Source organism: Thermomyces dupontii (assembly GCF_041956625.1).
Source record: "Thermomyces dupontii strain NRRL 2155 unplaced genomic scaffold VTN31scaffold_3, whole genome shotgun sequence".
Classification (NCBI taxonomy): domain Eukaryota; kingdom Fungi; phylum Ascomycota; class Eurotiomycetes; order Eurotiales; family Trichocomaceae; genus Thermomyces; species Thermomyces dupontii.
Window position 1 is genome coordinate 2,751,455 of NW_027192309.1, and position 14,147 is coordinate 2,765,601.

The window sequence follows — 14,147 nt, forward strand, 5'->3', positions numbered from 1 at the left end:
CTCCTACTGCGACATCAAAGCAACTAGAATATGAGTTTTTACTCTCGATACAAACCTCCGGCAAAGACCCTCAACATTTGAGATAATTTTTACCGGAAGACGTGCTTGAGCAATGGATTTTCAAAGTGCCATCTTTGTCTGCATTGACTTCAATGAAAATAGTTCTGCATAAATTCTCCATACACCTGGTAGCAGCGCTTTGTATGGATGTTGTAGCTCAATGGATGTGTCTAGAGCTTAAATTTCAGGACGGTGCATGGATAAATCAAAGCCCAATGCAGCAACCTGAACAGATATTGTTCTCATGACATAACATCCAGGAAAACTTCATTCGAGCAACTGTCGCACTATCCGATAGATCTATTCATCCATCGGAAGAAATAAAACCCTAAATTTTCAACACGGATTTGCAAACACAAAACTAAGAATAGTATACCTGACTAATATCCTAAGAGCTCTCGAAGCCTGAGAGCACCACACAATGATGCATGATTGTACCGTTGTGTACCTACAATAACCGATACGAAATTAATGTGGTAAAATACAAGGAGCTGTCAGGATTTCAGTTACCGGAGAAAGTGAAGTCAAGGAATAAGTTAACTGGATTGATTCAGAAGGGATAAATCAGGTGCGCCAGCAGGCCCGCACAAGCGTTATGACCGGAAGTAGGCCAGCGACTGGGCCAGATTTGTCGGCATTCAGGAGTATTCGTTTTTGCTGATTACTCATTCAACAGACGTCTTTGGCCTGAAACATCCTGACAGTCAATAACCTGCGGGTACCTAAGTAAGAGAAAATGTAGCTAATCTTAGTGAAGCTTGAGTACAATAGTTTTGAAGCTAGGATATCCCCGTATTCCGCTGTCGTCTTATTTCGTGCCGGGGCTGTTGACTACTTGTATGGAAAATAGTGTTTAGGTTGTTAAGTCCATGCTTCGTTTCAAAGGTTCTCAAATCTCAAAAGCCTTGACGATCCATAGCCTGCTGTCCGACTTCTAAAGTTTGAATTGCCTATAGTAGCCCTGTTCAGCTCCTCACGTCCTGATCAGCTACTCATGCGGCCAAAGTTCATCTTACCAACTAGCCAGGAAAAAGTACTGCAATGATCGGTTATGACGGATGGCCGTAAGGGACCAGAACTAGTGATTGAGATTCTGATGCACTGCTCTCTGGAGGCCTACTATGATGGATGATGTACGTTCCAAAGGTCTTCCAAAAACTTTGCTGAAAAGAGACCTAGCTATCTACGGGACAGTCGATCTTATGGCTATATGCGCTAATGGCAAGTCAAGAGCGTCGAGGAGTCTTACAAAAAAAAAAAAAGCCTACTCATTCACTGCCTGCCAAGGAGAATCACTTCGAGGAATAAGGACAATCTATGTACAATGAGCTACAATTCCAACAATGACCCGAGTATCCCGTGTTCAGGAAGCAGGAAAACTCTTAATATGAAACAACAGACGATCGCAACACGCTTCGTTCTCAAACGCGGGACAACGACCTGACCTTGGATCCGCTACGGTCATAGGCCGCCAGTGCCGTTTGATCGTCCAGAGGGAGAATACCGGGCCAGACGCTCCATGCCGGTGACACCTCTGATGGTTCGCTCAATTGGATTTGCCCGTTCACCGGTGCGCTGCCCAAGACGGCTCTGACGGCTGTGTTTTGGAACCAGTCGACTACCGGGGACTGGTCGTCGGTCATGAAGATAACAGCCATGGACCCATCCCCGAACGACGAGATCTGCGGTGCACCAGCATTGTGATCGGATGGAGGGTTGTAGACTACCTGGCGTCGACCCCAAGTATTTCCGTCGTCATATGACAGCACGGCTTCGACAGTAAATCGGCCGCCTCTGCCTGCCTCGAAGACCATGACCAACACGGGTTCATTTTGATCGGACGTCTCGGCGATGCCTACCATGCCATCCCGAACATGGCCATCCCCATCTACGACAACGCGCGGCGTGGTCCAACTCCTGCCCTGGTCATGGGAAATCACCTCCATAATGAGCTGATCATCCGCAGCGGTCTCTTGGGAGAAATAAAGCTTCACCTCCCCGCCGCGTCCAATGCGCATAAAAGGCTCCCAGAGACCCCATGGCGCTGTCCTCTCAAAGGCCTGCGACATATACTGCCATGACCGGCCCCCATCCGTGGACTGACAGACTGTGATCCGGAAATACGTACGAGTCTCGCCGTCGGATCCTAAATCATGGTTGCGAAAAGCTGCCAGCACTGTCCCGGGAGAAACTTCGAGAAGAAACATGTTATCAACATCCCCAACTCTCCTCGTCACCTCCCCGATCTCGGTGAATGTTTGGCCGTTATCGTCACTCCTCGCAATCTTCAGGATGCGTAGATCGCCGTCTCGTTCCGTGTAGCCCGCGAGGATGCTTCCGTCATGGAGTCGAGCGAGACGTGGATAAGTTCCGCTAGTGGAGAGCACGCGTTCATCATCATTCACGATGATCCTGCTAGACGAAGAAGATGCAGGCAATGAGTGCACATAGGGTGCTTGGAGCACAATTATCCAAAGACAAAGGCAAGACAAAACGAAATCGATGCCAGCCAAACGGGCTCGTTGCCCATTGCGACTCAGAAACATTGTGGAGGACAGAGGATTATGATGTCAGGACCGACTGAGAAACAATTGACCAAAGATCTGCCTGCTTCTTCATGGCTGCCGAATATTGGCATTCTTATACTGCTGAAGTTCACGGCTCGAAATCATTATCAGTAATAGCCAACCTACCATAGTAGTATCCATTGATCATTTGATTTTGGTTTTGTCTTTTGGCAACTTATCATGAGTCAAGACAGCGCGGAGTGATGATTGAGGCGCTGCTAACTACCGTACCGGCTCTTTGCGACTATGCCATAGCAACTTACCTAACTCACGAGCTGGGATCGTAGTATGATTAATGAGACGCTTTCCGTGAAACTTTGACTCGTAGGTGTATAAAACTGAGGCTGTTGTTATTCCTCTCTCTCCGAGGCAACAATCAAGGAAGCCGTTTTAGACGTCATTGGTCGAGAAAAATAAAATACCACCAAAAGGTGCACGAGCACGTTTGTCTGCCTCGACATTTGATCGATGGAGCAGTCTTGTGACAAATGACGGTAGTGTGAGAGTGGCAGAGTACAAAGTACGAGAAGAACGAATACTACGATCGATGTCGGGAGTGTTTTCGGCCATTCCCTCACAATGAAGTGGAGAATCGTCACAATTGCTGAAGGAACTCACCAGAGGGATTTGTTCCCACCATAGAACAAATAGCATTAGCGAAGTTAGTAGTCTGTCATTGACTGTCCAACGTCAAGGCTTACGAAGAGGCAGAGGTCAGGTATTACAGGTGCCGATGGGCACTCAGTCGACTTTGAAGAAAATAGTACACCTCGGCCCAACGATGCGAACAGCTTCTGCAGTATCCATTGTAACCTCGAATTGATTTACTACTGCTGGGAAAAAAATAGCACGGAGGAGCAGTAGCATCACGTAGTATCGATGTGCGCTGAAGGGGTATGACAGCTGAGAGTATTCGGGCCGACCTTCCGTGACCTTGCCTAAGGTAACAGTAGTAATGGGTGCCAAGTGAGGTGACAATCATCAGTTGGGTCAACTGACTCGACGCTTAAGTGCCAAGGAAAAAGTGATTAGTCACTAGTACAAGGAGTATCAAGAGCCAGATAAGTCACATCCGGGCGCTTGAGAGTCGAGGAAAATGCTGGCCACGATCAGTTAACACCATTGGCAGCGTGGATAACTCCCCCTCGGCTCAGAACTGAATATCTAGGGCAATATATAACGGAGAATAATGGTGCGGAACTTCCTCAATCCAACAGCCGATGAACTTGCTAGCGCAAAGTCTGGATAAATTGCCACAATGTTCTGAATCAGATACGTAAATATTTTCCGCGGTGGGTGAAGTACTCGTAGAATCCTCACCCAGAGATGGCCCCTCGTTGTCATTAGATGTTGCTTGATTTCAAATGAAGAAATGAAGTTTCGTGGCCGATTCCGAGAGGAGTATTACAACCCATCTTCACGTGGTTAGGGCAGGCAAGTCTCACGTGATCCATTCATTTCGGCTGAACCTCTTGCCATGAATACAACACCATGGAGGTCGTCCAGACTGCCGCCTGCATTTGCTAGCATATCCCTCAGTTGCATGCCGACTCGGCTACGGAGTTCCTTCTGGTCATCCGGCAGAAGTAGAAGTGTGTGGATGGGGGGAGACTTTGACCTCCCGCACTCGCGATGGCATCAGGCGTCTTTGTGTCCAAACCGGATGTGGTAGGCGTAGTAATCCTCCAAGTCGCCGTGTCCCGTGCGGCAGGTGTACAGTTTGCCGAGTGGACAGCGCGGGAACTTACACTCGATTGGGACTAATATGCGAGTCAGACTTCAGTCTGCAGTCAGCCACAGTAGGCTACGATTTCAGTCACATGGACTCGCAGTTTCACACCCAAAGAAGACTAAACTAAACTGAGAGTTAGGGTTACCTTTTCGTTTTTCTCTATCAGCCAGAATGATGTGTTCCTCGGAGGTGCTCCGGATTACCTCGGAGCTGGCTCGGCTAGGTATACGGAGTATTTCCGGTACTCAGCCGGCTCCATCTCCAGCTTATATAGAGTTCCGAGTTCCATGTAGATAGGAGATCAGGCCTGGATAGTGTCCTCGTTCAGTTCGTTTCTTTCTAGCCTTCCTCCCAGTTCCTAGCCGTCCGACACATAGTCCTGCTACAATACGAGCACTTCAATCGCAGCACAGTATGGTGATTCTCCAAAACTCACAGCAAAAACAACCATCTCGAAAACGAAACTTTGCGAAGAAGGACTCGTACGGTAGGTTATCGACATTATAGAACGTAGTGGTGATGCGGAAATGACAGGATATACTCGTAGCAATGTCGGCTAGACCGTGCACAAATCGTCGTTGCCAAATGCCACGGTACAAGATCAAGCAACACATATGAACAGGCTTACAAACTGGCTGACACTGCGTCTATAGGTAGCCAATATCTCAAGGGTGTGGATGATGATTTGTTCTTATCACTTCATCAGTTCATCATATGTACTATTTACATCCAGCAGGTATCTGAAGTAATGACACAAGTAGTCCTGAGGGGCAGACTAATATCTCATGCTTGATTCTTGTCTCTGTCAGTACCATGGAGGGTAGGAGACGGCCGCTATTCATGTACACAGGTAGATGAGGCAGAAACATCGTAGATAAAGGAATTTCGGGAAGACACAACAAACACGAGATAATAAAGAAGGGTACTTGTTGAATGTATGCGATTCATCAGACTATATTTCCTTCAAAAACCAAGCGAGACATGCATTCCCCACGGTGAACCAATGAGACTCCAAGCAGCTGAGATTCGCATCCTCTGCGCAGCTCAGTTCCTATCCAAGGAGTCAAATCAAAACCCAGTGCCGTCGGATATCTGACTCAGCGCAGCGAGTCGGGCTTCCCTTCGATTTCTGCCCTTCAAGTTGTATCGTGACCGGACGGGGTTCCGGACGGTTTCAATCGAAAGGCAGGATCGATTCATCGATCGAAACTAAAGGGTGGCCGTGGGCGGTATTGTTTCCGGCCGGTAAGTTACGCGGACGGCGGCACGACGGTGAGGGTGATCTGTCACGGAGCTGACAGGCAGATCTGGAGGAAGGGGTGTGTGTATGGACAGGACACAAGAGTCAAACTGCCACTAGCTTGTATTACAGTAGGTACTAGTACAGGATGAGGACAAGACGTAGCTCCAAGAACCACGAAGCACAAGGTGAACAGGCTGAACTATATACACGGGATCGGACACATGGATTTGTGAGGATTGGTAAGCAAGATGAACATGGTGACGCGTGGTGACGGTATGGTAATACGCAAACTGGATTGATAAGCAAGCTTCATTGATAAGCAGGAGTCATGATGTCAGGAAGTCTGGGCTGGCGCGGTGACAGGTTGAGTGAAATGGAAGGATGATGATATCGCGGGGAGGAAGATTGAGAGGGATGGTAAGATTGGGGATGGATGAAGGAGGTGATTGTGCAGCGAGGAATTATATCGATGGAGAGTTATGGCGGATAAATGGTATGATGGCGAGGAAGAAGATGGGAAACGCGGGAAAGATATGACGGGGAGATGTAATGGAGAGTTGTGTATGTCGGGAAGAATATCAGCGACGTATGGGATGCGGTCGGTCGTTGTGAAGGTTTGGAGGGAGTGTAGATTGGTGATTGTTACGACCTCAGAGCTAGGTTAAAATAACTACATAACTATGTAGTCAGTGTGTCTAAACTCTAAACTTAGATCGGTAAATAGGTTAGATACGATAAGTTTGTAGAGACACGGAGTACTCGTAGGGTTGTTGTACGAGTAGGCTATCGCGTATTAACTACATCGAGCTTCGAAAAGCAAGCTCGCGAGAATACTAGCCTCAATTCTAGTGTACTGTATGACCGGAGGTTGGCAAGATAGCTGGGAAATAATGAAAGAACTGAATGAGACTAGCGCTATTGTATAGTCTGATCCCCCTCCATTCAGGGTGAGGGTAATCGGATAAGTGCTGGACACCAACCCTGTGGCAAGCACTCTCCGTGGAAGAGACAACAACTCTGCGGTAAATACAACATCGGATACAACAATGAGAGATAGGCGGCCGCAGTCCACTTGGCAGCAAAAGAGACAGAAGGCCTTCAGGAATGGTATCTCTCAAATGGCGACAGAGGCGTGGAATTGCTCAATCAGACAAAGCACACTGGGTATCTAAACACCAAGCAACCATAAGAACAATCAACAGTTAATATGTAATCCCGCTTTGATATCGCCAATCGCCTTGCCAAAGGCCTCGATGATTGGCTCATAGAGAACCTTTGACTCCTTCGGTGTACCTGTAAAGATATCGCCGTGACGGATAGGGAATAGGATTCCCCGCAACTCCCTGCAAAGCGGCTTGATGCAATCAAACTCAGGTGGAAACTCCTCTAGAATCTGCCCGAATCCGTTGGCAGTCATATTCCCAATTTTGGCGTTTGCGATCTTCCTGAAGGAGCCAGTATACCAGTCTGTGAAAGAACTATCCGCCGGTCGATCTTTTGGTCTGTTGACAAACTGCCAGCCCCGACGACCGCACTGCCAGATAAGCACATAGAAGAATGACTCGAGATCATGCCGATATGTATGGTCGATATTGAGCAGCACATCGATGGCCATGAACTCCATGGTGCCGGTGCGACAGCGAGCGCCGCTTCGTTGGGTGCCGACCTTCTTGGCGAGATCCAAGTCGATCAGCATCCCCACACGGCCAGTTTTTTCGGAATCGGTTATGATAATATTATTCTCAGAGATATCTCGGTGAAGGATTTTTCCATCGATGTAAAGGGATCTGTGCGCTTTGATCGCATCACGCAGCGCTTCCAACAGCTCCAAGGGCGACTGGTATTTATAGAGCGGCCGGCCGGCGGGATAGACGACGAGACAGCGCAAAATGCGGTTGTCGTACGGGCCGTCACTAGAAGCGAGCAGACTGGCCCCCTGCGCTTCTACCACATCGTAAGTGACCTCATTCTGGGATGGAATCGATCGGTTATTGGACCTGGATCGCTTTGATTTCGGGCCGACATCAACCGACTTGCGTTTCCTTGATGGACCCTCACCCCCACTCTCCGCGATGGTCAAGCTGTGGAGCTGGCTGAACGATCGGACACTGGACGGCTGGGACGGCGAAAACGACGAAGCGGCGCTAGAGGTACCGCCAAAAGTGTACGGCCTCGTAAACGTGATGTCTGAGCGCATGCTTTTGATGCTGGTGATCGAGCGATGACCCAACAATTTGGCGATGCCTTGAACGTCTTTCTGCTTCGCCAGTTGGAGAAGATCGGCTTCGGGCTTCCGTCGGTCGGATGTCCATGAAAATTTGGTGACGTGGTCCCAGTCTTCAGAGTCCGGACGCTTTGTGAGAAAGCAGGACGTTCCGCGGCAGACGATCGCCCGTTGGCGGGTGAAAGGCTCCAGTTCCAGCTGCAGTCTCATCTCGGTTCCCTCGTGCTCGATGCGTATGAAGTGACGGTCGCCATCCCGTTCCATGAACGTGTCCAAACCTAGTTCCTCCTCATCCATCATCGTGTATCCGGCGATCAGCCGTATGAATCGTTCTGGCTCCGTATGAATATTGAACTGGCCCGGACTGTAGCATCCTGAACGATCAAACACCCACGGCGTCATGAATGGCCCGCAGATGGTAAACGCGTGGAGGTAGCGGCGCGTCGGCTGACAGGCGAACACGTCTCGCGCGTATCGGGCGAGCTGCACCAATGGCTTTTTGACACCATCGTTGTTGGACGCCTTGAGCTCGCCAATCACCTCGATTTCTCTCCAATCGTGCTCGGTATCCGACGGATTCCCGCTCTTTCGTTTGACGATCAGATCAATCTGCCGCGGGGCCTCGCCCCCGATAAGCTCTCTTGGGAGGTTGATCTTGTAGTAGCGACGTCGCTCCTCCGAGAGATGATCCTCCTGCAGTTGAAACAGCCAGTTCTGCACGTTGTCCTGGGTGGTCTGAAGAAGCCCAGTCCACATGCCACCAACATGTCGGCACTGTATTGACTTGTAGACATCCCGGGCACGCTCCGTCCAAGCCTTTCCCTCAAAGTATTTCTCGTAGAACCCCTGCACATCTCGATACGTGCAGCCCCGGATCTCTTGAAAGACTCTCGCCTCGACTAGCGCCCGGGTCTGTTCGCTGCCTTGTAGCGACGCGGAGGTATGTGTGATCGGCGTGCTGTCGAACGCAGGCGGGAGATTTGTTGAGACTGGAGTCGCTCTCGAAAGCTTGGCAATGAGATCGAGAACGGCGCTCCAGATATCGTAGTCGGACGCCCTTTGGATGATGAGCTTCACGAGAGGGCGATAGTCTTGGTAGCTGAAATCGCCGTTTTGAACACGCTTGAAGAGATCAGAGAGCTCGGACGCTACATCACGACTGCTGATACTCGACTGAAGGTTGAAGGCTGCTTCTTCTCCCAGCAAAGCAGATAGAAGTCGCGATACTACATGCTGACAATGTTGTGCGAATCTGTCGTCAACGCCATCAAGAGAACCGGCCACGGAATACGAACGCTCCACGCTTTCGAGTGACGCTCGTAAACGGTCGAGAGAATCGCTCAACGGATGATCCTTAACAATTTGCAGGTCATCATCTGAGAGAGAAACCATTTTCGCGATGGGTAAAAAAGGGAGAACAAACAGGCAAGCCTCAGCGAACGGCTTGGACTTGGAAGTAACGGAGTAGTTATCTCAACACGCCTAGAGGTCTCTATGGCCAACCTTAGCGACGGTGCCTCAGGCCATCGGCGCTAGTCCCGTTTAGTGCGGAGGGCCTGGCTCCATACGAGTAGTAGCTTAGTAGTCATATTCCTCTTAACTAAATTTATGAAAATTCACGTGATTTGCATCACTGATCCACGTGATTTGTTTTTAGTCAGCAGCGCGCTTCTGTTTACACCTCCCCTTTTGATTCCTCCTACGCGTTCTCCCACCACCATCCTGGTTTGTCGCATTCCTTGTTCAACTGCAACCTCAACTGCCAATATTCTCCATTCATTGTGTTGCTCCTTTGACCGCCCGCAATGGCCACTCAAGGATATGAGCAGAACTATTGCCAAATATGCAAAAAGCTTCTCCCTGTTGATGAATTTCTACTCAACAACCAAGGGAAGAGAAACAAGACGTGCAAGCGTCATAGCAAGAAGCGCCCTTTGCAGATTGACGATTGGGATGAGTTCATCAAGTTGATCCGTAAATGGAACAGGCCCGTGAGTAATTGGAGGACTCCCAGCTTACCCCATTTCATGCTTATGCAAACGATTTTCAGGACCAGCATGAGACTCTGAATGCAAGTTACACGTTCAGCTTGGACGCACTCCCAGTAAGATTCGGTTCCTACCGCATCTTCGAAAATGCAGTTGATTCTGGGCCCGGTAGTGTCGGCTCAAAAGATTCCCAAAGATCACAACTGAACGCGGCGATGGCGGATCTCGCTGAGATTATCTGGAAAGAGGGAGGATTTCGTTTCAAGCACACCGCGACAACCCACGGTTCCCTCCCCGGGTTGCTCTCCATCCTCGCTGTTTGGCCGCTGCTTTGTCGTTTTAGATAGATTGTTAGAGCCAGCAGGCCACGGTACCTTGGCAGGGCTAGGGCCCAGAGGTCACGTGGCCGCACAGTGTACATAGTTTTCGTCCTCCCTAGGACGCATGTTTCTTCTCCATCCTTACGAAGTGTCTTGAATAAAGACCTGCGCTAGATTGACGGCCGACCCTTGTAGCTGTGCCTAGTACTGAGGTCATAACACTCATGAACGCCATGGCTTAAAGAGCGGTGTGATAGTGAATCTTCTTGCTGATTTTAAGCTCATGCTAGGTTGCCATGCTTGTGTCTTGAAGAAAAGCTGGAGTAGCAGCAAGACCTTCATGATGAGGTGATATCCTCTAGAGATTATGGTCGAAGTCGCAAGCACAATTTGGTCTGAGAACATGGTAGAGTAGCAACGGTGGTAGGTCTATCGAAGACTCGAATGTGGAGCTGAACGTATGATACTGTAATAAAGTACGATTTCATACACTTGGATACAAAACACAAAAGGCCAAAATTACTAGCGTGATTTAGTGGGCTTTTTCTTGTTTAGTTTTTTTGGTACTAACCTCCGTAGCTAGGTAGCTACTTTGAAGTCGTGAAGGTGCGAAACAATCAGATTCGTCGGATATCTTGGTCAGGAGAGAATGCCATTACGCCAGTTGGTGTGAAATATGAAGGCGAGCTGCGTTGGAGAGCGGGGATGCCGAGGAAACAAATGGGAGTTCGGCTGAGAGAAGTATAGCTATCTACTGATCGTAAGCTGTCAATCCAGCGCAGATCTGATTCAGAACACTAAGGATACAGAAAGAAAGTGAGTCCAGAGAGTAGCGACTAAGTACTTACAGGACCGCGTTCGATGGGTCACGTGCCCAGGGAGCCCTAGCACTGCTGAATTACGCTGGCCTGAGGCAGGAACTCCTGTGGACTCTAACACGGGCCAGTTCGGAATGATATCGAGCGGGGAAACCAAAATCCTTGGGAAAGACTCTTTCGTCTGTACCGAGTAAAAGGAGATCGTTCTGATCGGCTTCTTGGCCAAAGTGTTTCTTCAGCACGGCCTTCCACTTTTCAATCTCTGCAAGTCCGACCGAATGCAACCCCGAGCAAAACAAGAACATGAACCCTCGTCGGAAAGATTTGTCTGTTCTGTCGCAGATTTCCAAATATCTTTGAACCCGCTCCAGAGACGGTTTGACGGAAAAGACCGTCCAGTAAGGTGTCAAGTTATACCTGATTGATAGCCACAGTTCTGGCAGTATGAAGCTCTCGACGAGGATAGAATCGGTTGGTCGATTCAATTGCTTCTGCCACTCGCGGTACACATCGACAACGAGTGGACTGGGATCTTCCGGATGATTGTAGTCCAATATTTGATGTGGAGACCGTGCGCCTTTGCAAACGAGACGATGTCGTCGGTGAGTTTTTCGGAATATCCCCATTCTGCTTCTTGAACTTCGCAGGAGGTGCGTTCCAGTCAGTACGATGTTTCTTTCCCAAGGCGCTATCTGCCACTTTTGTCGCAAAGGGTCTTTGCGACGCAACAAATTTCTCCACAGAATCAGACCCCTTGATGAACTCCTCCGGGCTTATTCCTCAAACCGCCCCACTCTGGAAGTAATGTCGCTTAGCGATTTTTGTACACGGCCACTTGTGTCCGCACCTGACAAGGATGATCGTCCCGTTCTCGCTCAAAGAGTCTAGCAAGAATTTCCGATATGCCTCCGTCAGTTTGATGAACTTGAGCCTGAAGTAAGCCATGTGACGGATCATCAACTGGTCCTGGTTTGGATCCGCCATGTGGTATAATTCAATCATTGTGTTTTCCCTGAGAAACCAGCTGACTTGCTCCATTCCATCGATGCCGTCACATCCAACTGCCCCTGCTTGATCGCGTTGCGCTTGTGTCGCTTGACGGGCATGAGGAGTGTCTGAGGTAACCAGGGGATGTCCATCGCGGTATAAAGGTGAGTTAATGCACCGAATGGCCACAGCCGGATACTTTCGGTGTGCTGGAAAATGTGCAACAATTTGATCAGTAATTTTCTCCGCGTCGAATATCGACGATACGTCATCCGTAGCTTCGCTGGCGCCGACCTGGGAATATACACTATCACGCAGGGATGACGGGAGATAGTTGATCAAAGGCATGGCTGCGGCCAAGGACGTGGGGACACCTAGTTGCGGAAAGTCGCGGAAATGTAGATGTCGACTGATAGCCCGAAGCATGGATGACGCGGAGTCAAAATCTGCAATGCCCTGGAGTTTGACATAGACACGGCTGATATGGTCGGAACGATGCGTTGAAAGTAACGGAAGGATCTGGCAGATTCGATAAAGGATCATCATTCCCACAGTGACAATTGCGGTGCCAAATGCCCAAATGTTGGTGGTTCGCTTTTTGAAAAGCGCGAGGGCAGCACCAATCACTAACAACTGGGATCGAAGTAGGCGAGACCGTGTTGTCGCAGCATGTTCCCTTGTTTGGTTGATTGCAGTTATCTCTTCAAAGATTTCACGCCCGGCAAGCCTCATCTGGTCATCTTCTTGAATGAGCAGATACCGCAAAACAAATCTCGACATTTTCTCAGTTGCAGAGTAGTTCACAGTGTGACCAGCTTGTTTCAGCACGTAATGCACCGCATTTGGCATCTTCCTTGATAATTCATCAACCCAGCTGCAGGGCGCAATGGGATCCAATTCACAACTCAACAATAGTGTAGGATGTTTCAAATCCGGCAGGACATCTTGGAAACGGTATGCGGTTGCCTCCTGGACCAACTTCCAAGCTTTCCCGCAGCCCAGCTCGCCAATAATATCGGAGTGAAATCAAACTCAATGAGGTCGGTTCATTTCGATTGTTCGCAGCGAGCGCCAGAAAGGTCTGGTACATTGGCTGACGACTTCTATCCATCGATGGACCTTGCAGGACAAGCCGATCAACCCTGTCTGGCCATCGACAGGTAAACTCGGCCAGGACTTGACAGCCCAATGAATTGGAGACGAAATGTGCTTTTTGTATGCCGGCCGTATTCATCCAGTCGTGCAATCCCTGAGCCAGTTGGTTGACGGAAACCTCATCACTCGGCCGCATTGCATTTAAAGACCGCCCAAAGCCGGGTAAATCGGGGATAAAGACTCGAAACCATGGTGCGAGATGTCTTCCAAGGTCGTGCATGTAGCTGCTGGCCACGACCATTCCATGAACGAGGATAACGGGGGATCTTTGATGATACGCTTCGAATTTCAACAGCTGTTCCCGTTGGAACGAGTCATCCGTGGCGGACAAGGCATCGTGCCTTGAGAATGAAGGAATGGGAGAAGTGAGAACATGGATATCGGATTCGTAGCCCGGGACATGGTAGAATGTTGATTGCAGGTGAACGTTGGGATTGAAGTCAATTTCGGCCATCAGATCGTCAAGCGAGAATGTTGATACTTGATCTAGGGCCAGATTATCAATGACTATCTGCAGTTTGTCAAGAGCATAACGCCATTGCTTCTAGTATCAACCCCGGCTCAGCGTTCCAATGACGTACCGCGGCCATTCAGTACAGGCTTCGCTATCAACATTACTGATACCACGGGCCTGACGTAATGGAAATGTCAAAGTTCATGATAGGCAGGCTAGTTTGGACATGATCGCGAGCTTTGAGGCATGCCGCTCTGCATGATTCTATCAGCAGCATTAGGACAAGTACTTCATTCGAACGGCTGTATAGGTTAGTGTATACTGCTCATCCCTCAGAGAGGTAGATTCGAGGGTATTGTACGAGTACGACGACTAGACCATCTAGAAATTCAGGTGGGAAAAAGACTCAATGCTATCTGCGTCGGTGAAAAAGCGCCTCCAGCATTCGACGGATGACTCCAGTTCGCATTGAATGCCATGCTGCAAGTACGGCATTCGATAGCCGCGTGACAGGATTCAAGGGAGTTTGTCTTGTTTGCTTCTTGCCCTGAAAAGGAACGAAGTGAGTGAAAGTCCGAAGGTCGCGCAGGCAAAGGCGG

At 49.3% G+C, this 14,147-nt stretch overlaps 4 protein-coding genes across 4 annotated transcripts; all 4 read right to left on the reverse strand.

Moving 5' to 3' along the window:
- Positions 1-1,481: 1,481 nt before the first annotated feature.
- Positions 1,482-2,606, reverse strand: VTN31DRAFT_4489 (uncharacterized protein; the record flags this gene model as incomplete). The annotated part of the gene is made up of 1 exon (XM_069404882.1): positions 1,482-2,606. The coding sequence occupies one exon, from the start codon at positions 2,604-2,606 to the stop codon at positions 1,482-1,484; it is 1,125 nt and encodes a 374-aa protein (XP_069261812.1).
- An 8,426-nt stretch (positions 2,607-11,032) lies between these two features.
- On the reverse strand, positions 11,033-11,578 carry VTN31DRAFT_4490 (uncharacterized protein; the record flags this gene model as incomplete). Its single annotated transcript, XM_069404884.1, has 1 exon — positions 11,033-11,578. The coding sequence occupies one exon, from the start codon at positions 11,576-11,578 to the stop codon at positions 11,033-11,035; it is 546 nt and encodes a 181-aa protein (XP_069261813.1).
- A 154-nt stretch (positions 11,579-11,732) lies between these two features.
- On the reverse strand, positions 11,733-12,719 carry VTN31DRAFT_4491 (uncharacterized protein; the record flags this gene model as incomplete). Its single annotated transcript, XM_069404885.1, has 1 exon — positions 11,733-12,719. The coding sequence occupies one exon, from the start codon at positions 12,717-12,719 to the stop codon at positions 11,733-11,735; it is 987 nt and encodes a 328-aa protein (XP_069261814.1).
- Positions 12,720-12,837: 118 nt separating this feature from the next.
- On the reverse strand, positions 12,838-13,548 carry VTN31DRAFT_4492 (uncharacterized protein; the record flags this gene model as incomplete). Its single annotated transcript, XM_069404886.1, has 1 exon — positions 12,838-13,548. One exon carries the CDS (start codon positions 13,546-13,548, stop codon positions 12,838-12,840), a length of 711 nt encoding a protein of 236 aa, XP_069261815.1.
- Positions 13,549-14,147: the final 599 nt, after the last annotated feature.